At 48.8% G+C, this 22,560-nt stretch overlaps 1 protein-coding gene across 1 annotated transcript in view; it reads left to right on the plus strand.

The window, feature by feature from the left end:
- Window positions 1-22,560, plus strand: part of LOC119975419 (zinc-binding protein A33-like) — a 36,127-nt gene continuing 13,567 nt past the window's right edge. The window contains exons 1-5 of the mRNA XM_038815050.1: window positions 1-721; window positions 6,527-6,622; window positions 6,703-6,936; window positions 8,470-8,492; window positions 8,585-8,730. Of these exons, the coding sequence (XP_038670978.1) occupies window positions 314-721; window positions 6,527-6,622; window positions 6,703-6,936; window positions 8,470-8,492; window positions 8,585-8,730 (907 nt within the window). The 5' untranslated portion in view covers window positions 1-313. The remainder of the gene's footprint in view (window positions 722-6,526; window positions 6,623-6,702; window positions 6,937-8,469; window positions 8,493-8,584; window positions 8,731-22,560) is intronic.

Consider the following 22,560-nt stretch of genomic DNA (forward strand, 5'->3'; position numbering starts at 1 on the left):
CATTGATACAGAGTTCTGGGGAGAGAATGGGGCGGTGGGATTGCTTTGGAGGTATGTCCTTCAGCCGGAAGGAATTCCAGACCAAATTGCCTCCCTCTCTCCAGATGTTAATCCACAACAACCAGTAAATCCAAGCACCTCAGTGCCACTGTGTTTACATGAATGGACATTCCGAGAAATAAATATTTTGCCGGACACTTTTACCTGATGGCAGTGCTCCTTGAAGAGGACAAATTTGGAAGTGAGCCTCGTAATAAATTGAAAAATGAAACTGAAATTAAATTGAGTGACAGAATAAGGTGCAGCTACTGAGATGGCTGCCTGTGAAGTGGCGTTATCCCTGAGTGAGGATTTAACCTGCTCCGTCTGCCTGTCTCTGTTTGTGGAGCCGGTGCGGCTGGTATGTGATCATAACTTCTGTAAATCCTGTATCCAGAAGTGTTGGGAAAAGCAGAGTCAGGCTGTGTCCTGCCCGGAATGTCGGTTGGTTCTGCTCCAAGGAAGTTTCACCAGTAACAGGGTGTTGGCCAATCTCTGTGAAAAAGCCAGGCAGCTGGAGCTGAAACTGGAGGCAGATTGGTCTCTGTGTGAGGAACACCGGGAGAAGCTGATCCTGTTCTGCGAGGAGGATGAGATGCTGATCTGTGCCAGTTGTGTCGGTTCTCCCCCACACTCAGCCCACAGGTATCAACCTCCAGAAATGGCCGCTGACATATACAAGGTATGAGGACATAGTGAGTTACCCGCCTCCACTCTTCATTGTTGTTCACTGGTCAGAATATGAACAGTTTGAAATTAATGGACAAATTGTTGCTCAGTCCTCTGGTTTGTTCACTTTCAACACTGTCATTTCAACAGTGAGGCATCAGGGAGTGAGGAGTCTGCCTGAATTCTGTACACTAATCTGTAAATATGTCAGCACTGCTGTCTAATTCAGTTTCATTTCCCTGTTTCCTCTGGCACACAGGCTGTGTTTACACAACTGCTGTGTAGGCTGAGCTGCCAATTCCGAGTGAATGTTTTTCTTAAGACCACAAGCTACCGCCATTGGTTGCCTGACATGTCCATCCTCATGAGTACGATTTTTCCTGCCAATAGGAAAACGGACAGACTCATTATCTAATTGGATGTTTATTGACTCTCAGTTAAACAGATTATTTCCCCATTGATGATATGTTTACAACCAGAAAAACAAATGTGTTCAAAGGGAATAGAAGGAAAACTCATAATGTTTGTAAATGATGTTTTTTCTCCGAGTTGTTCGCAGCAGAGTCCTGGAGATTAATCTCCAGTTCCTGGAAACCCCAGGACATAATGCGAAGGTTGGTAACTCTAGCTGTGGCACAACACAGGCTTTAGAAATTTTCCTTCATTGCCCACTGTGGGCAGAATCGAATACCTTTCTCCCAGGGTGAGTTTGGTGGCAGTGGGCGTCTAAACAGGGGGGTGGCAGCCTGGCAGGTGGGGACCCTGCCATCTTGCCCCAAGTGAGTCTGTGGTGGGCAGGCCCTGCCGTAAATTGAGACCATTAAAGTGAGAAACAAATGCAGAGCATGCAAAGCAAATCATTGTGAGGTTATTTGCAAGGTCTCAGTGGGGGTTCCTCATTCACTCAGTACCTGATTGAGGGACCCAGCACTCGGGTGCAGTGGCCTGCTGAGAGCTAATGCTGGCCCATGTGGCCAATCCTGTACCCACAGTCCCCCCTCCCATCATGCATCTGAGCACGGATGATCCTGGTGTGTGAATTACTTGTGGCAGCCACTGTCTTCCCAGTGGCGCCGCTGAGCAACGTAATGCACAGCTGCTGGTTGCTGATTGGTTGTCAGCTCTCGGAAGGCAAGACATCAACGAATTAGACTAAAGGAAACAAAATCAGGGACAAATTAAAAGGGGCCGCTCCTGATAGGGGTACTACCCAAACAAAACAAAGATCAACGGACACTTGTCAAACATCAAATCAAGGTGTGGTTAAGAGGGTCAATAAATTTCTCCACCCCTGGAAGGGGTAACTGGGCACAGAACCAGGTCTCCTTGATCCTGGTAAAGGACCACCACTGTAACGTTTGATTTGAAATCCCGAAAAGAGGAGACACAAGGCTCCCACCTGCTCACTAACCAATGACGAGGACCTCAACCGTCTCCATTAAATACCAGATTACTCAGGAGTGAGAGCGCGGGGATGAGTTGCTGAGTTGGGACAGCTTTGTTGTCGGTGAAGCAACTCTACTTTCAGCAACCTTTTGGCCATGTTTGATGGAAGCAGTAATCCGGCCTCAGACCGCATTTCCTTAGAACACGTCCATTGAACTACAGCAGCAAAAAAAACTTCCTTCTCACACCTTTTATCAGGCCTCTAATCTGATCCTAAGCCTGTCCTGCCCAACAGTCTGGAGTCTCCACTGCTACTTCAGAGTTTGCAACCACAATACATACGCTGCCTCTCTGTCAGGTGGATCATGGCTTGAGAGTCCCGTCTGTTTTGTCATGTAGCTTTAAGTAAGTTTATTTAATTACACACTGAATATCTACCATTATTGTGATTAAATATTGACTTTAACTGAAGGTGTCCATTTTTGGGGAGCAGGAAGGTACAATTCCACAATGACAGGAAGCTAGGAGGCGCCAAAGATCCTTGACCAGATTCCCGACACCGCAAATTTGAAATTGCAGGCAGAATGAAGATGGACACATATTGCACCTGTTTCAGCTGAACAAAATAAGTGATAAGCATTTGCTGGTTCATTCCTCAGGGCAATGCCTTGACCAATCAGAATTCAGCTGCCTGGTTTAAATTTTAACTAATATACTGCAGTTAACAGACAGTCACCATCAACTGGTGCATTCTGGATAGCAACACCACTACCAATCAGAGTCAATTCATAGAATTTACAGTGCAGAAGGAGGCCATTCAGCCCATCGAGGCTGCACCGGCTATTGGACAGAGCACCCTACCCAAGGTCCACACCTCCACCATATCCCCATAACCCAGTAACCCCACCCAACACTAAGGAGGGCAATTTAGCATGGCCAATCCACCTAACCTGCACATCTTTGGACTGTGGGAGGAAACTGGAGCACCTGGAGGAAACCCACGCACACAAGGGGAGAATGTGCAGACTCCACACAGACAGTGACCCAAGCCGGGAATCGAACCTGGGACCCTGGAGCTGTGAAGCAATTGCGCTATCCACAACGCTACCGTGCTGCCCAATCCATTGCCCAGTCCATTGGCAACCGATCATCACTCTCTTCTCAAAAAGTATAAATTTGTTGTTCTCCCTTACATTGTATTCTTGGGAATTGCCGTGATGAGAGCAAGATGGAAAGCCAAACTCAAATTTAAAATTCTCAACCACATGTTCAAACCCCTTCGTACACTCATCCCCTCCGCTATATCTGCAATTGTTCCTGGCCCCACAACCATCAGAAACAACAATTGTATTTATGGAGTACCTTTCTTCCAATAAAACATCTCAAGGAACATCATAGGATCATTATTTAGCCAGGAATGACACTGAGCTGCATAAGCAAGATGATTAAAAACTCCGTCAGAGAGAGAGGTTTTAAGAAATGTCTTAGAAGAGAAAAGTGAGCTAGGGCAGCACGGTGGCCTAGTGGTTAGCACAACCGCCTCACGGCGCCGAGGTCCCAGGTTCGATCCCGGCTCTGGGTCACTGTCCGTGTGGAGTTTGCACGTTCTCCCCGTGTCTGCGTGGGTTTTGCCCCCACAACCCCAAAATGTGCAGAGTAGGTGGATTGGCCACGCTAAATTGCCCCTTAATTGGAAAAAATAATTGGGTAATCTAAATTTATTAAAAAAAAGAAGAGAAAAGTGAGCTGGGGAGGTGAACCGGTTTTGAGGGTGAATTTCCAGAGCTGTAGGGCCCATGCAACTAAAGGGTACGGCTACAGTATGAAAACGTGGAGCATTTGATGCTCGCAAGAGCGGGATGGAGGAGTGTAGATATCTCGGAGGGTTGTGGAACTGGAGGGGATTACAGAGATAGGGAGGGGGCAAGGTGATGGAAGAATTTGAAAACAAATGTGAGAATTTTAAATGACAGGAACCAATGTTGGGTAGTGATCAAGGGAGGCGGGCAATTAGGTGAATGGTACTTTACGTGAGTAAAAGAGGAGGAAGAGTTTTGGCTGACTTCCAGTTTACAGAAAGTAGATTGTGAGTGAACCAATCAGGAGAGTGTAGAAATCAGGGCAGCACAGTGGTGCAGTGAGTTAGCCCTGGTGCGTCATGGTGCCAAGGACCCAGGTTCAATCCCAGCTCTGGGTCACTGTCTGTGTGGTGTTTGCACAGTCTCCCCAAGTTTGCGCGGGTTTCACCCCCACAATCCAAAGATGGGCAGGGGAGGTGCTTTGGCCACGCTGATAGGAAGAAAATTAATTGGGAGAATGTGCAAACTCCACGCGGACAGTGACCCAGAGCTGGGATCGAACCTGGGACCTCGGCTAACCACTGCACCACCGTGCTGCCCCCTGGTTCCTATTTTTTAATGCCCTTAGTTTCTTAACTATTAATGTTGCAAATTGCACATTTTAATCATTCTGAGTAAATTTGCTCCAGGATTTATGAATGACTGCCTTATGTTGGTGACAATTTGTTATTAATTGATTGATTGATTGTCACATGGACCTTTCTGCGGCCAAGGGAACGTACGCAGTACGTACATTGTGGACAAAAAGAATAATCAACAAAGTACATCGACAAGTAAGTAATTGGTTACAGTGCAGAACAAGGGCCAAACAAAGCAAATGCATGAGGAAGAGCAGCATGAGGTGATGTGAATAGTGTTCTTACAATGACCAGATCAGTCCGAGGGGGAGTTGTTGAGGAGTCTAGTCGCTGTGGGGAAGAAGCTGTTCCAATGCCTGGATGTGCGGGTCTTCAGACTTCTGTATCTTTGCCTGATGGAAGGGAAGAGGGCAAAGCCTGAATGTGAGGGGTCTCTGACGATTCTGTCTGCCTTCCTGAGGCAGCGGAAGGTGTAGACAGAATCAAGGGGAGGGTGGTGAGCTTGTGTGATGCGTTGGGCTGAGTTCACCACACTGCAGTTTCTTGCGATCTTGGGCCGAGCAGTTGCCATGCCAAGCTGAGATGCAGTCAGATAAGATGCTCTCTATGGCACATCTGTAGAGGATTGTGAGAGTCAATGCAGACATGCCAAACTACTTGAGCTTCCGTAGGAAGTAGAGACATTGTTGGGTTTGTTAAAGGGCAGCACGGTAGCATTGTGGATAGCACAACCGCTTCACAGCTCCAGGGTCCCAGGTTCGATTCCGGCTTGGGTCACTGTCTGCGCGGAGTCTGCACATCCTCCCCGTGTGTGCGTGGGTTTCCTCCGGGTGCTCCAGTTTCCTCCCACAGTCCAAAGATGTGCAGGTTAGGTGGATTGGCCATGATAAATTGCCCTTAGTGTCCAAAATTGCCCTTAGCGTTGGGTGGGGTTACTGGGTTATGGGGATAGGGTGGAGGTGTTAACCTTGGGTAGGGTGCTCTTTCCAGGAGCCGGTGCAGACTCGATGGGCTGAATGGCCTCCTTCTGCACTGTAAATTCTATGAAAGTGGCCTCACAGGTTGAAACATCTTCCCCTGACAATTGCCTTATAAAATCTATTCATATATTCTACACACCATAACCTGTTGTTAGTTTGAAGCTGTCCCTGGTCTGATTCAATACTTTTCACTCTGCCTTTTATAAACTGCTCGTGTCCACATGTTAACATTCCCCGAACACCTCCCCTTACAGTTAGATTTACATTTATGGTCATGTGTACCAAGGTACAATGAAAAGTATTGTTCTGTGTACAGTCCAGACATCGTTCCATGCATGAAAAACATAAGAACTACGATGAATACACAATGTAAATACATAGACATCAGGTGAAATATGCAGATTATAGAACATAGAACATAGAACAGTACAGCACAGAACAGGCCCTTCGGCCCTCGATGTTGTGCCGAGCCATGATCACCCTACTCAAACCCACGTAACCATCCTATACCCGTAACCCAATAACCCCCCCTTAACCTTACTTTATTAGGACACTACGGGCAATTTAGCATGGCCAATCCACCTAACCCGCACATCTTTGGACTGTGGGAGGAAACCGGAGCACCCGGAGGAAACCCACGCACACACGGGGAGGACGTGCAGACCCCGCACAGACAGTGACCCAGCCGGGAATCGAACCTGGGACCCTGGAGCTGTGAAGCATTTATGCTAACCACCATGCTACCGTGCTGCCCTCCATGCTACCGTGCTGCCCAGTGTTATAGTGTTACAACAGTAGAGAAGATGCACAGAGAGATCAGTTCAATCCATTAGAGTGTCATTCAGGGGTCTGGTGACAACAGGACAAAGCTTTTTGTGCGCGTTCTCAGAATTTTGTATCTTCTACCCGATGGAAGAGTTTGGAAGAGAGAATAACCCTGATGGGAGGGGTCTTTGATTATTCAGTTTGTGCAGACATTACAATGAATCTTGCTGAGATCTAAATCCTTTTCTAGGACCATCTGAAATTATCCTTGGATTCCATGGAGACTGAAAAGAAAAATCAAAGTGAATTAAAACAGCAGCAGGAATGGGAGATTTCAGAACTGGAGGTGAGGATGACTTCAGTTCCCTTTAAACACAGAAACCCTTTAACAACCCGCTGTTTAAATGATCTCTCTCACTGTCACAGGAACTCACTGGATCCCTGGGGAAAGACATCTCCGCACAATTTGCTAAAATCCATCAATATCTTGAAGACAAAGAGAAACATTTAATCAAAGAGCTGAGGACACAAAAGGAGGAAGATCTGCGGCCAATGGAAGAGAATTTGAGAAGAATTGAAGATGAACTGGCGTCACTTGAGGAGAAGATATCAAATCTTTCTGTAGACATCAAGCAGCAAGACTGTATTGCTTTTCTCAAGGTGATTCGTTGTAACTCAATCCCAAGTTGTTGCCGTGGTTGTAAACAATGTTTTATAACAGGGCTCAAACTCAATCTCAACAATGCACAATACACAGTATGACTGAGGACTAACAGGTATCACTCAGGATTGAGATCGGAGTGTCAGAGAGATTGTCCAACAGTGCCAACAACTCACACTGGCTGCAGTGTAACTGGAACCAAAATGGAAGGAAAGAGATACACTGCTTCTTAAACAATCTTCTTTCGCCCTTCTTCTTGGTCTCCTAGTATCTCCAGCAATGGAGCTCATGGATTTGTTTGTCACTAAGACTGAGGACATCTGATCAGTTGCCTCTGCTACCTTTCTGCCTTCCCCTAGCCCACTAAGGTGCTCCTCCCACTGCCCTATGCCTGAATATTTGTATTTCTTCCCTTTCTCTCCGATTTCCACTTCGGCCTCTCAAATTGCAACTTGTCAGTGAAACCCACCCTCCATACTAACCATTCTGAACTGTTGACCACCCGACTTCCCCCCCCAGACCCATGTTAGCTTATTATGTTAATGTTTCCCCTGGGCAGCACGGTGGCACTGGTTAGCACTGCTGCCTACGGTGCTGAGGACCCGGGTTCGAATCCCAGCCCTGGGTCACCGTCCGTGTGGAGTTTGCACATTCTCCCCGTGTTTGCGTGGGTTTCGCTCTCACAACCCAAAGCTGTGCAGGATAGGTGGATTGGCCACGCTAAATTGCTCCTTAATTGGAAAAAATGAATTGGATACTCTAAATTTAAAAAAAAAATGTTAATGTCCATTTTTTCCGATGGTGTTCCCACTCTTCAAATCTTCCTCTTCTTCCTTGAAAATTGTTATAACCCCGATGAGGACCATCGGGAAACAATCATTGATCTTCCTGTGGGACTAATGGAATAAGTAAGGGGCGGAGGCCAACCACCTGGGGCTCATTAAGGCAGGGGATAAAAATAGGCCCAACTCAAGCTGATCACACTGATCCTCCCAGCAAGGTCTGCACTGGGAGTCAGATGCTGTACTAAGCATGTAATTGTAAATAAATTCACCTTCGTTCACAATAGTTCTCTTATAAAAATAAAAAACCTTGGCCCTCCATCCTTGGAAAGTGTTCTATCTCCAACCTTCCTTTCTTCTCCAAACACTTTGAATGTGTTGTCACCTCCCAAATTCATCCCCATCTTTCTTGGAACTCAATGTCTGGGTTCTTCCAATGGGTGTTTGTCTCTGCATAGTACAAGACAGCTTTTATCACAGTGACAAATGGTATCTTGTGATCCTGTAGACATGACAAAAAGTCCCTCGTCATCCTTCTTGACCTCTCTCGTCTTTCACATGGCTGACCACACCATCCTCCACCAGCGCCCTTTGAAAGGGATGGGACTGCATCTGCCTGGTTCCATTCTTATCGATCTAATCACAGCCAGCTTCACATTCTATAAAAATCATTAAATGCACATCACTAAAAATTATAAACTGAACAGCATCATATATTTATTGAAATGTATCTGATTCTCTGTCCTGCAGGAACTGAAAAGATACAGAGAAAGGTGAGTGTCTAATCCAAACTCTCACACAGTTTTACACTGTTTTCACAGTCTGTATCTAGCAGTGAGTGATTAAATCACTCCCATTCAAACAGGTACCTGGATAAAGAGGAAAAATTGGAAGGTGCAGAAAGGGATGAAGATGCAGAGATACTGATGGTTCCCAGACAGAAATACACAGGATTTCGAAGCCCATTACTGTACACACTGTGGAAGGGAATGAAACAGATCATCTCTCCAGGTAACAAACCCCATAGTATTCACTTTCTGTACAGTTTCCAGCTCTCTCGTCCTGAAGGTGCGGCTTGGATACAGGTCATGAGGGCAACAGCATTTGGGACCTCATTCAAGGGACCATTTTTGTCTGGGACCTGAGATTGAGAGACTTAAGAACGAGGGAATAGAATTCCTACAGTATCCATTGAGTCTGCACCATCCCTCCGAAAGAGCACTCCACCCAGGCCCACTACCCCCTCCTATCCCTGTAACCCCACCTAACCTGCACATCTTTGGACTCCAAGGATAATTTAGCATGGTCAACCCACCAAACCTGCGCATCTTTGGACTGAGAGATGAAACCATAGCACCTGGAGGAAATCCACACAGACACGGGGAGAAAGTGAAAATCCCACACAGTCGTCACCCAAGGCCGGAATTGAACCTGGGTCCCTGGTGCTGTGAGGGAGCAATGCTAACCACTGTGCCACCGTAGGCTGTCCCAGATCAGAACATCTTATTTGGCACCCAATCTCTCAGACCGTCCAGTAAGGCCCACTGGACAGTGATCTGCATGCGATGCCTCGCTAATTGTTTGCCTCTGCATCTCAGAAAATGGAACAGTGATGAGGGGAACACAAGAAGGCCATTTAGACCCTCAAGACTCTTTGGTCAATTCAATGCGATTGTGATTGATCTCCAACCCAACTGTATATCTTTGCCATTTCCTCATATCACTACATACATTTGGTTAAAAATATATTAATTTCAGTTTTAAAATTAACCATTGAGCTCCAATAATTTGCAATTTTTCAGAATGAGTTTCAAATTTCTATTATCCCTTCTGTGTAGATGTGTTTCCTAATTTCACCACTAAATTCTAGCATTTAAAAAATACAATTCTCTCAAGCCATTGATTCCCCAAACAGTGGAAATAGTTTATTGGTTTACACTATTTTACGAGAGCGAAGAAACAATAGCGATACCAAAACATTTCTTGTTGTATTTTAAGACCAAAAGACCTCGGAGCAGAAGTAGGCCATTCAGTCCATCGGGTGTGATCCACCATTCAATGACTGATCTGATATGGTAATCCTCAACTCCACTTTTCTGCCTTATCCCCTCGAACCTTTAATTCCCTGACTGAGTAAAAATCAGTCTATTGCAGCATTGAACATACTGAACAACCCAGCAGCTACAGCTCTCTGCAGTAGAGAATTCCACAGATTCACTCCCCTCTGAGAAAAGAAATTCCTCATCATTTTTGTCTTAAATGAATAACTCCTTACGCTGAGATTATGCCCTCTGGTCCTCGACTTTCCCACAAGGGGAAACAATCCCTGTCACGCTCCCCTGAGAATACTATATGTCTCAATAAGGTCACCTCTCATTCTTCTAAACTGCAATGAGTACAGGTCCAACTAGCATAACCTCCACTCATAACAAAATCCCTCCATACCCGGGATCAACCAAGTTAACCTTCTCTCGACTGTCTCCAATGCCAGTATATCTTCCCTTCAATAAGGGGACCAGAACTGCTCACAGTCTTCCAGGTCTGGAATTCCATAGGCTACCAGCTGGTGGGAAAAATGCAGAGGAACCAATTTGTATGGAAATTTCACAGCAGAGCTATAATTATAGAGTGGTTATAACGGAGAGACTTCAATGATCCATGTATAGACTGGGATAGCAACTGTTTAAAGTCTGAAAAGGAGAATTCCTCGAATGTGACCAGGGAATTTTCTATGCTTCAAGTCCAATGAAATGAAAAGCATTTCTGACCTTTTTTGTGGGAATGAAGTGGGATCATTGGATCAACAGGGAACATTAAGGGGACATTTGTCATCGTATCACAGGATTCAGATTGGCTATGGAAATGGACAAGGAAATATCCAGAATAAGGGTACTTATTTAGTGGAAAACCAAATTCAATGAGGTGGGGGAGACCCAGCCCAGATAAACTGGAATTAAAGACCAGCGGGCAAACGTGCTACTGAAAATACGGTGCCCTCAAAGAGAAGTCAGTTTGGGTCCAGTCAAGGAAGATTCCCTCAACGAGGACCGGTAAGGCGAACAAATCCAGAACTGCATGGATGCATGTCAGCATATGGGATACGTGCCTTTGAGAGCCAAGGTATAGAGTAAAAGAGCAAGGAGGTTATTTTTTTAAATTTAGAGTACCCAATTTATTTTTTTAAATTATGGGGCAATTTAGCGTGGCCAATCCACCTTCCCTGCACATCTTTGGGTTGTGGGAGCGAAACCCACACAAACAGGGAGAATATGAAAACTCCACACGGACAGTGACCCAGACAGGGATTGAACCTGGGACCTCGGCGTCATGAGGCAGCAGTGCTATCCACTGCGCCACCATGCTGCCCTAGCAAGAAGGTTATTATGGAGCTACAAAAAACACTGGTTAGGCCACAGCTGTAGTACTCTGTGCAGTTCTGGTCGCCACACTATAGGAAGGATGTGATTGAACTAGAGAAGGTGCAGAGGAGACTTACCAGATTGTTCCCTGGGCTGGATCGTTTCAGCTATCAAAAGAGGCTGGTTAGCCCCAGGTTGTTTTCCTTAGACCATTGAAGTGGTGGCACGGTAGCACAAGAGGCTGCACAGTGGTTCACACAGTTGCTTCACAGCTCGAACAGTCCCAGGTTTGATTCCCGGCTTGGGTCACTGTCTGTGCGGAGTCTGCACATTCTCTGTGTCTGTGTGGGTTTCCCCTGGGTCCTCCGGTTCCTCCCACAGTCCAAAGAAGTGCAGGTTAGGTGGATTAGCCATACTCAATTGCCCTTAGTGTCCATAAAAAAAGGTTGGGTGGGGTTACGGGGATATGGTGGAGGCGGGGGCTTATGTGGGGAGCTCCTTCGAAGGGCCGGTGCACTCGATGGGCTGAATGGCCTCCTTCTGCACTGTAAATTTTCTGATTCGATGAAGTGCCCATTGCTCAGGAGCATGGGGCTGACTTACAAACAAAACTGCAGCAAAAGGGTTTTCAAGTATCTGAAAAGCGGGTGCAGTCTATCACAACTAATATATGCATGGTCTATGGATTCCACAAGACTGTAAAAGACGCAGGCACCTTGGGAACCAGTAAACCGACGCATCCTCCAGTTCCATGGGACTGCGGTGTACAGCACCCTCCACCCCAGTTCCCCGATGTCAAGGAGGAGGACACCCCCATAGAGAGCCCTCCACCGGGGAGAAGATTTATGATGGGGTTCCCTGTACATTGTATCAAGTGAAGTACATACAGATGAAGGGCGACAAGGTGGCACAGAGGTTAGCACTGCTGCCTCACAGCGCCGAGGGCCCGGGTTCGATCCCAGCGCCGGGTCACTGTCTGTGAGGAGTTTGCACATTCTCCCGTGTCTGTGTGGGTCTCACCTGCACAAGCCAAAGGTATTCAGGGTAGTAGATGGATTGGCCATGCTAACTTGCCCCTTAATTGGAATTTTCTTTGAAAAAAGAACTTGCAGATGGAGGGCATTAAATGGATGGGTACTTGAGCACATATAAAAAGACACTTTGGGCGCGATTCTCCGCTCCCGCGGAAAATCGCAAAAGCCGTCGTGAAATCGGCCGACTTTCACGACGGCCTCGGAGCCCCCTCCCGGCACCGGATTCACCCCCACCAGCATGGCTAGGAGCGAGGCTCCGGAGTTCTCGGCGGCACGGCCAATAACGCGCGGCCGGCGCCTATATGACGTCAGCCGCGCAAGCGCATGTTGGCCGACTCCAACCCGCGCATGTGCGGATGACATCATCGTGCAGATGGCACGTATCCGCGCATGCGCGGTGGCCGTCTTTCCCCTCAGCCGCCCCGCAAGACGTGGCGGCTTGATCTTGCAGGGCAGCGGAGGGGAAATAATGCGTCCGATTTGGACGCTGGTCCGACGATCGCGGGCCATTCCCCTCCCGAACACAGTCGTGGTTCTCTTGCCCAGATCGGCCGCCTAGAAGCCCCAAACGGGCATCTGGCGCCCGTTTCACGACAGCAGCGACCAGGTGTGTTTACCGCCGTCGTGAAATGGTCGTGAACGGCATGCCGCTCGGCCCATCCGGGTCGGAGAATCGCCGTTCGCCGTGAAAAACGGCGAGCAGTGATTCTTCCGAACGAGGGGGGCGTACAAAATGTCCGGGGGCCCTCCCGCGATTCTCCCAGGCCGCATGGGGAGCGGAGAATTCCGCCCTTTGTTCCTCAGTCTGTTTCGTTCAATTTTCCAACCCAAAATAGTTTACACTGACAAGGGAGTAGAGTGGAATTAGGAGATATATATCTGTAAGTTTCACTCTGCATTTGAAGTAAAGATTGCTTCTGGTGTCTTCCTTCACTATCGTACTACCATGAGGATACATGGTAGCTATTTCCATCTTAAATATATTCAAATGATTTTGCCTTCGCAGCCTTTCTGTGGTCGAGAATTCCACAGGATCACCATCCTCTGAGTGAAAAGGTTTCTCCTTATCTCAGTCCATAATGGCCTATCCTGTTACCTGAGACTGTGACCTTTTGTTCTTGAACTTCCCCTTCCCAGCCAGAGGAAACAACATCCCTGCATGCAGCAACGAATGATTGACTAAAAGTGAAGGTTGAAAGCTAAATAGCTCACAATACTTTTGGCCATTGTGGAAATGGTATATTTACCATCAATGTTTTCAGAATATAATCCAATGACCAGTAGAAGAATGTAGTGGGTGTGTGGTCACGGGTTATGTCCATCCCAAGGAAGACACTGAATCATTGAATTTACAGTGCAGAAGGTCATTCGGCCCAGCGAATCTGCACCGGCCCTTGGAAAGTGCACCCCACTTAAGCCCTCACCTCCACCATACCCCCGTAACCCAGTAACCCCACCTAATAGTTTTGACACAAAGGGGCAATTTAGCATGGCCAACCCATCTAACCCACACACCTTTGGACTGTGGGAAGAAACCAGAGGAAACCCATGAAGGCACGGGGAGAAATTGCAAAATCCACACAGTCACCCGAGGCCGGAATTGATTCCCAGTTCCTGGAGCTGTGAGGCAGCAATGCTAACCACTGTGCCACTGTGCCCCTACCCCCCAACCCGGTAGTTCTAACTTTTGTCGCTTCCTACAAAAGTTAAAATCATCACAATGTATTTTGTGAGCTAGATGTTGATCATTTGGATATGAATGGAGATCTCGAACTTCTGGTGGGGTTCACTGATGATATTTTCGAGAAAAATGAGGTATGATCAGACTTTGATAGATTTCGAAAGACAAAGGATCAAACCATGGAATATATCATAGGCTTTAACAGACTGTATGAAGGATTGAAGGTTCATTTTTTAGATCTCTGATTCCATGTTCGCATTTAAATTGCTGGATTACACGAGAATGTCAGATTAGGAGAGTCTCCTTGTTCTGACTGGAGTTCGGTTCTAAGAGACAGACTCCCTGTCAGATCAGGGGCGAAATTCTCCGACCCCATGCAGGGTCGGAGAATCGGCCGGCGGCGGCGTTATTCCCGCTCCCGCCATGTTAAGAATTCTCCCAGCCGCCATACAACGGCGTTGTTCAAATCCCGCCGCCCGCCTCAGAGAACAGCTGGCGCCAGCAGGATGTCATTTTATTTTTAGGCTGATTTATTCTCCGGCCCGGATGGGCCGAAGTCCCGCCGACGTGGCCATGGATCACGTCGTCGAAAATCAAAGTAGGTTTATAACGGCGTCAACCATTGATGATGATTGACGTCGTTCAGTTACCCTACATCGAGTGCGGCGGGGGGGGGGGGGGAGAGTACCGGCGTTTGGGGGGGGAGGAGAGTACCGGCGTTTGTTCGTGGGGGGAGGAGAGTACCAGCTTTTGTGGGGGGGGCCGAGGGGAGTACCGGCATTTGTGTGGGGGGGGGGGGAGGAGAGTACCAGCGTTTGTGGGGGGGGCCGAGGGGAGTACCGGCATTTGTGTGGGGGGGGGAGGAGAGTACCAGCGTTTGTGGGGGGGGGGGGGGGAGTACCGGCATTTGTGTGGGGGGGGGGGGAAGAGAGTACCAGCGTTTGTGGGGGGGGGGAGGGGAGTACCGACATTTGTGTGGGGGGAGGAGAGTACCGACCTTTGTGGGGGGGGAGAGTACCGGCGTTTGCGTGGGGGGGGGGAGGGGAGTACCGGCGTTTGTGGGGGGGGGGGGGAAGAGAGTACCAGCGTTTGTGGGGGGGGGGGGAGGGGAGTACCGACATTTGTGTGGGGGGAGGAGAGTACCGACGTTTGTGGGGGGGGGGGGGAGGGGAGTACCGGCGTTTGTGTGGGGGGGGAGAGTACCGGCGTTTGCGTGGGGGGGGGAGGGGAGTACCGGCGTTTGTGGGGGGGTGGGAGGAAAGTACCGGCGTTTGTGTGGGGGGGGGGAGGAGAGTACCGACGTTTGTGGGGGGGGAGGAGAGTACCGGCGTTTGTGGGGGGGGGGAGGAGGGTACCGCCGTTTGTGTGGGGGGGGGGAGGAGTGTACCGGCGTTTGTGCGGGGGGGGGAGGAAAGTACCGGCGTTTGTGTGGGGGGGGGGGAGGAGAGTACCGGCGTTTGTGTGGGGAGGGGGAGGGGAGTACCGGCGTTTGTGGGGGGGGGGGAGGAGAGTACCGGCGTTTGCGCGGGGGGGGGGAGGGGAGTACCGGCGTTTTTGTGGTGGGGGGGGAGGAGAGTACCGGCATTTGTGGGGGGGGGAGGAGAGTACCGGCATTTGTGGGGGGGGGGAGGAAAGTACCGGCGTTTGTGTGGGGGGGGAGGAGGGTATCGGCGTTTGTGTGGGGGGGGGAGGAGTGTACCGGCGTTTGTGCGGGGGGGGTGAGGGTACCGGCGTTTGTGTGGGGGGGGAGGAGTGTACCAGCGTTTGTCTGGTGGGGGGGGGGGGAGGAGAGTACCGGCGTTTGTGTGGGGGGGGGGGAGGAGAGTACCGGCATTTGTGGGGGGGGAGGAGAGTACCGGCGTTTGTGGGGGGGGGGAGGAGAGTACCGGCGTTTGTGTGGGGGGGGGGAGGAGAGTACCGGCGTTTGTGTGTGGGGGGGGGGAGGAGAGTACCGGCGTTTGTGTGGGGGGGGGAGGAGAGTACCGCCATTTGTGGGGGGGGGGGAGTAGTACCAGCGTTTGTGGGGGGGGGGAGGAGAGTACCGGCGTTTGTGTGGGGGGGGAGGAGAGTACCGCCATTTGTGGGGGGGGGGAGTACCAGCGTTTGTGTGTGGGGGGGAGGAGAGTACCGGCGTTTGTGGGGGGGGGGGGGGGAGTACCGGCATTTGTGGGGAGGTAGCGGCTTTGGAGAGGGGTGGGGTGGGAGGGGGTGGGTCGGGGGGTAGGGGTGGGTGTGGTAGGGGTGGGGGGTGGGGGTAGGGGTGGGGGGAGTAGGGTGGGTGGGGGTGGGAGGGTAGGGGTGGGGGTGGGGGGTAGGGGTAGAGGTAGGGGGTAGGGGTACAGGGTTGGGGTAGGGGCAGCGGCGTGCAGAGGGGGGGGCAACGGTGCGTTGGCCCCGTGCATCCATTGGATGGGGGCATCAACAGATCTTCCTCAAGGCTCTCCTTCCTCCCAGCTGCCTTGTCTTTGTTTGAGAGAGAGAGAGAGAGGGAGATTGTGGGGACAGACAGAGTGAGAGAGACAGAGACAGGGAGTCCCGTCCGTCCTCTGGCTGAGAGCAGGGCTTTGGTGAGTATATTGCAATCTGCCTAAACCCAGGAATATTGCCTGGTTAGAATGCAGAGGGAAATGCTGGGATCCCGGGGTGGGAGATGTGTCTGGATTTGTCTATTTCAGCTTCAGCCTCTGCGATTTCAGGTCAGTTTCACAACAACAGGAAAAACGCCCGGAGAGAGAGGGAAAAACTTTTGGCAAAGTTTCTGGGTTCTGCCTTCATAATTTACAGCGCAGAAAGGGTTCTGCGCTGTGAATTATCAAGGCACCTTTTCTAATCCAGGGGAGAAACAACCTTTTGAAGAGTCTGAGGAAATAAACAGGAATTTGGATTTATTCTGCCTCCCCACCCCCTGGGCCTCTTTCTCCCTCCCCCTTTCTCCTCCTTTCTCCTCCCTCCCCCTTTCTCCTCCCTCCCCCTGTCTCCTCCCTCCCCCTTTCCCCTCCCTTCCCCTTTCTCCTCCCTCCCAGGTGTGGGGGCGGGGAAAAGAGGGAGGGTTCGGCATTCATCAGGGGCACTGCATTGAACCACCCCCACCCCCCTCCCAAATCATCCTCCATCTAATCTCATCCATCCCTCTTTTCCCCGCCCCCACACCTGGGGTAAACACAGAACCTAAACCGCACTGTAAATCTGTGCCAGTGCACAGGGGGATCAAATAGCTCTGGAACAAAGGGCAGGATGAAGAGAATGTGAGAGAGAGAGAGAGGAGAAAGGGGGAGGGAGGAGAAAGGGGGAGGGAGGAGAAAGGGGGAGAAAGGGGCAGGGAGGAGAAAGGGGGAAGGAGGAGAAAGGAGGAGGGAGAACCCAGAAACTTTGCCAAAAGTTTTTCCCTCTCTCTCCGGGCGTTTTTCCTGTTGTTGTGAAACTGACCTGAAATCGCAGAGGCTGAAGCTGAAATAGACAAATCCAGACACATCTCCCACCCCGGGATCCCAGCATTTCCCTCTGCATTCTAACCAGGCAATATTCCTGGAGATTTAGGGCTTAAAAGCAGGCCGCGACGCCGGAGTCACCGGCGCCGCTTTTGCCCGCCGGAAATGGGCGTCACGTAGGTAGGTCTTCGGTGAATTTCGCCCCTGCAGGTGTGTGCTGTTTTAAGAAAAATTCCTGGGGCGACATTCATTTCCAGCAACCGTGTTGAACAAATGGCATAGTCCATTGTGTCATAAAAGATGGAGGATTCGACGATTGCAACATTTAGAGATTGTCCAAATATTGGATATAAGCGTCAATACAACTGAAGAGTTCCATACAGGAAAAATTTGTTTGAACGTACATAGTAGAGCTAGTTATCGCAGCAACAACAGCGGAATGAATGCCAGGCATGCCTTGGGAACAGTTAACGGGTGATTCAGGTGTGACTCAAAATATTATTATGCAACAAACTAAACAAAGCGGAGAAGCAGTACCTTTGAAGTGACTCATGAACAGGGAATTCAGAGGCTGAAGAAGATGATAATGATTTATCAGAAGTAATTGTATTAGTCACAAGGAGCATTAGTTCGGCAATTACTCTTACAGTTCCAGATTCATTTAACTTTGTGGTCAGACCCATTGGCCAAGAACCACCGCAGCCCGACAAGACATCTGTCCTGAGGTCCAGGAAGAAGACTCACAGGTCACAGACACAGGGGCTGCTGTCTCAGTCATTGGACAACAAATCTACTGGAAAATTAGCACTGGGATCCACCACCTGGGCCTAAGGGACACAAAGGCAAGGTTGGCGACGTATATTGGAGAATCAGTGACCATCATCAGGACAACAACTATGGTTACCTATGGGCAGCAATGACTGACACTGATAGTGGTGCAGGGGCCCTGATCCAGTCTTTTGGGCCATGACTGGTTACAGAGATTCCGCCTAGATTGGCAACAGATCTTTAAAATTGGTACAGGCAGATTGTATGAGGTCCTGGGTGTTCTTTGCTTTCTGAATGCTGTTCTTTGCTTTCTGAATTCCCGGCGTGGGTCACTGTCTGTGCGGAGTCTGCACGTTCTCCCCATGTGTGCGTAGGTTTCCTCCGGGTGCTCCAGTTTCCTCCCACAGTCCAAAGATGTGCATGTTAGGTGGATTGGCCATGATAAATTGCCCTTAGTGTCCAAAATTGCCCTTAGTGTTGGGTGAGGTTACTGGGTTAGGGGATACGGTGGAGGTGTGGGCTTGGATGGGGTGCTCTTTCCAAGAGCCGGTGCAGACGCGATGGGCCAAATGGCCTCCTTCTGCATTATAAATCCTATGAAACTATGATTTATTCTCCAATTAAGGGGCAATTTAGTGTGGCCAATGCACCTAACCTGCACATCTTGGGTTGTGGGGGTGAGCCTCACGCAGACACGGGGAGAATGTACAAACTCCACACAGACAGTGACCCGAGACTGGGTTCTCTGCGCTGTGAGGCAACAGTGCTACCCACTATGCTACCATGCCGCCCTTCATTTAACTGTGATGTATAGTGCTTGTACTACTTGACAATTTGTCCCACATACTAGTTAAATGTTCCCTAGGATCACTTGGTAGTGAATATCGATGCAAGGTTAAGGAGTATAAAGGCTCGACTTATTTTAGGTTTGGTGATGACAACACATTGAGGACACGATACCATTAATACCATTCAAAATAGCTGCAGCAAGGCACTTCATTAATCCTGATGTAGTCTATTGTAAGACCATTGATACCATTCAAAATAGCCATGATGTGGAGATGCCGGCGTTGGACTGGGGTGAGCACCGTAAGAAGTCTTACAACACCAGGTTAAAGTCCAACAGGTTTGTTTCAAACACGAGCTTTCGGAGCACAGCTCCTTCCTCAGGTGAACGGAGAGGTATACCTCTCATACCTCACACACATACCTCACACATACCTCTCCATTCACCTGAAGAAGGAGCTGCGCTCCGAAAGCTCGTGTTTGAAACAAACCTGTTGGACTTTAACCTGGTGTTGTAAGACTTCTTACTGGATTCAAAATAGCTGCAGCAAGGTACTTCATTAATCCTGATGTAGTCTATTGTAAGACACTTTTGCTGTTGAGTAAGCCTTACATGAAAAAAAATCACAAATGAAATACGTCTAGAGCATGGGAAGACAATGTTTTTGTGAAGTCAGTAGATATTCAGTTCATTTAATCCGGGCATTATTGCATCTCCTAAAAGTACCTGGCCGTTCCAACCAAAGTGTTAGAGAAATGTCACTGACATTCGGTGATAAGAATCAAAAAGAAACAAAAACAAATTATCTGAAGGTTACACAGACAATCTGCTCACACATCTTGTCAAAGATCAGTAATGTTGCTAAAAGGTGGAGGTGTGATTGATGAAGAGTACACGAGTTCATGGAAGAGATCCGTGCAAATGTGACATTTGTAATGAGTACCAGAGGGCACCACGACCTATTGTAGACCTTTCATTGGCAACCAAACTTAAGGACTGGATGTCACAGGCTTTAAGGCGTAGGAGCAGAACTAGGCCATTTCGCCCATTTGGTCTGCTCCAGCCCATCCAATGAGATAATGGTTGACTTGATATGATAATCCTCAACTCCATTTTCCCACCTTGTCTCCACAACCCTTGATTTCCTTGCTGATTGAAAATCTCTCCATCTCATCCTTGAACATACCTAATGACCACAAACTCAGTGGGACTCCCTGGAGTTGTAGAAATTAGTGGCGGGAACCTGATTCTGGAAATCACAGCTCTGCCACCTTTTGATATTGTGGTGTGAGGGTGAATGTTGGTGCGGATCATGAGCGTGCATCCAGCATTCCCATCCTGGCTGGCTCCATTGTAGAAATAGGCAACTCCGAACACTCGGAATTTTTGTTGTGAAGCAAAATCAGCTTTTTAAGAAGTTATGCTTCACAGTCCTTCAGACATGTCGTGGACAATACGGCAGCGCGGGTAGCACATGTGGATAGCACAGTGGCTTCACAGCGCCAGGGTCCCAGGTTTGATTCCCCGCTGAGTCACTGTCTGTGCGGGGTCTGCACGTTCTCCCGCGTCTGCGTGGGTTTCCTCCGGGTGCCCCGGTTTCCTCCCACAGTCCAAAGACGTGCAGGTTAGGTGGATTGGCCATGCTAAATTGCCTTTAGTGTCCAAAGGGGTTGGGGCGGGGTTATGGGGATGGGGTGGAAGTGAGGGCTTAAGTGGGTTGGTGCGGACTCGATAGGCCGAATGGCCTCCTTCTGCACTGTATGTTCTATGTTTCTAATAGTCTTATTGAAGAAACCTTTTGAAAGGTAAGTTCAAAAGGTCTTATGCATCCCCACCATGACAAGCTATTTTCCTCCACTGCTCTTGCAACCCACTCCCCCCAAAACCCCTGTTAAGAAACCCAAACTTACCTTAGTCTTGAGCTCAGAGGTGAGAGGTCCAAGCCCTGCCAAAGCACAGACCTCGCACATGTGTACAGACTGGGAGTGAGCTTTCACATTGTTTGTGCAGAGGGCCGTCCAGTGCACGTGTGCAGAAGAAAAATGGCCCTGGTGACTGGGTGCCAGTGTCATCGCCAGTGAGTGGCCTTGGGAAGGGTCTAAAGACATGTCACAGGCAGGGGACAATGGAAAGGGGACAGGTAGAGCTCCAAAATATGTCCCAGGCAGGTGACAAGGAGGGGACAGAAGAGGTCCTAAAAAGAAGTCCCAGGTAAGAGACAAAGACAGAAACATGTCCCAGTTCTGATCAGTTAAAAGAGAGGAGCAGAGAAACAGACTCTAAGTCAGAGAAAGGGGTACACCAAGTAAAGAGGGCAGGTAAGGAAAAGGTACACGTTTGGAGCAGTAATGTTCTGCTTGGCATGGCCTGAAGTTGCACCTGTAATTTGGTGCTTGAGTATATATTCGAGAATCCAGGGGAATGGGATCTCCGAAGGTAAGATCGAAGCCAGCTGAGGTAGGTCGATGACATCCTCGTGTGCTGAAGAGGGCTTAAGAGAAGCCCTGAAAACCCAAAAGGCAAGAAAGGGTTGGTGACTCCATCTTGCGAGCCTTTGGGGAAAAGGCACCTCTTTGGATCATTCGTGCTCTGCTTGTCATGGCCAAAGATCTGAAATTGTGCTTGTTAGTTGGTGTTTTAGCATACTTGGGAATCCAGAGGAATGGAATCCTGGAAGGAGAGATTGAATCCTGAGAGGTGGGCCATCATTGAAGCCATCCATGTTGGAGCAACCTTTGGAGAGAATTCCAAGGCGAGATCTTTTAAGTTGATGATTGAAAACTCTCGTGAGAGAGGTAAAGTTTCAGTGAGATTGGTTGACAAACAGTCTGACTAATGTCCTTGTGCATTGTTAAGAAATTAATGGAATCTGTTTTGGTCACACGTGTCATCTATTGTGCAGATATGTTTGATCACAGGTTTCTTTTAAATTCACATGCACCTCATACCTTGAATGTTAGAGGATAAGATAAATATTCTAAATTGTTTTATCTTGACGACCATCTATTGGTAGTTTATTTTTGTTTATTCAAAGCCCTGTGGAATCTTGTGACATTATTCACTGAGTATCTTAAAAATCTCAAACTTTGTCCAGTTCAGGAAAAAGATATTGGTCCCTAATTGCATTCTACCAATAACTTTAGGGTGTGGCCAAGGATGAAATAGCCTGCAGACCCTCATGCCATTGTCTGCCTTGCTTCCACCATCTTGTGGTCTCTCATAACACTCCATGTCAAGCTATGCACCTCTACCCCCTCCCACAGCCCCTTGTACTGCCCTTGCCCAGCAATAGAAAAGGATTTTCTACAGTGCCAAAGGAGGCCATTTGGCCCCTTGAGTTTGCACTGACCCTTTGAAAGAGCACCCTACCTAAACCCACTCCCCCACCTTATCCCCTAACTCCATCTAACCTACACATTTTTGTACATTGAGGGGCAATTTAGCATGGCCCTACAAAATTGTCAATCAACTTTTAAAGTAGTGATAGCAGAAATAATGCACATTAATGTTTCACAACTTGGGTAATTAGTAGTAACTAAAGTTTTATTCGTAAAAGTGAGGTTTACCAGCAGTAACAAAGCTTATTGGGAGCAATCGGGTCATTTTCTAGTCTCCAGGGTTATGATAAATAGTAGGTAAAGTAAAGTCAAGACATGGTGGGCCATCTTGGATGCGTTGCAATGTCCATCCTGTAACATGTGGGAAGTTGGGGTGGATCTGTGGGCTCAGATAACCACATGTGCAGGAAATGTGATCAGCTGTGGAAACCTGGGGCGGGATTCTC

This window comes from Scyliorhinus canicula, chromosome 13 (genome assembly GCF_902713615.1).
Source record: "Scyliorhinus canicula chromosome 13, sScyCan1.1, whole genome shotgun sequence".
Taxonomy (NCBI): Eukaryota; Metazoa; Chordata; class Chondrichthyes; order Carcharhiniformes; family Scyliorhinidae; genus Scyliorhinus; species Scyliorhinus canicula.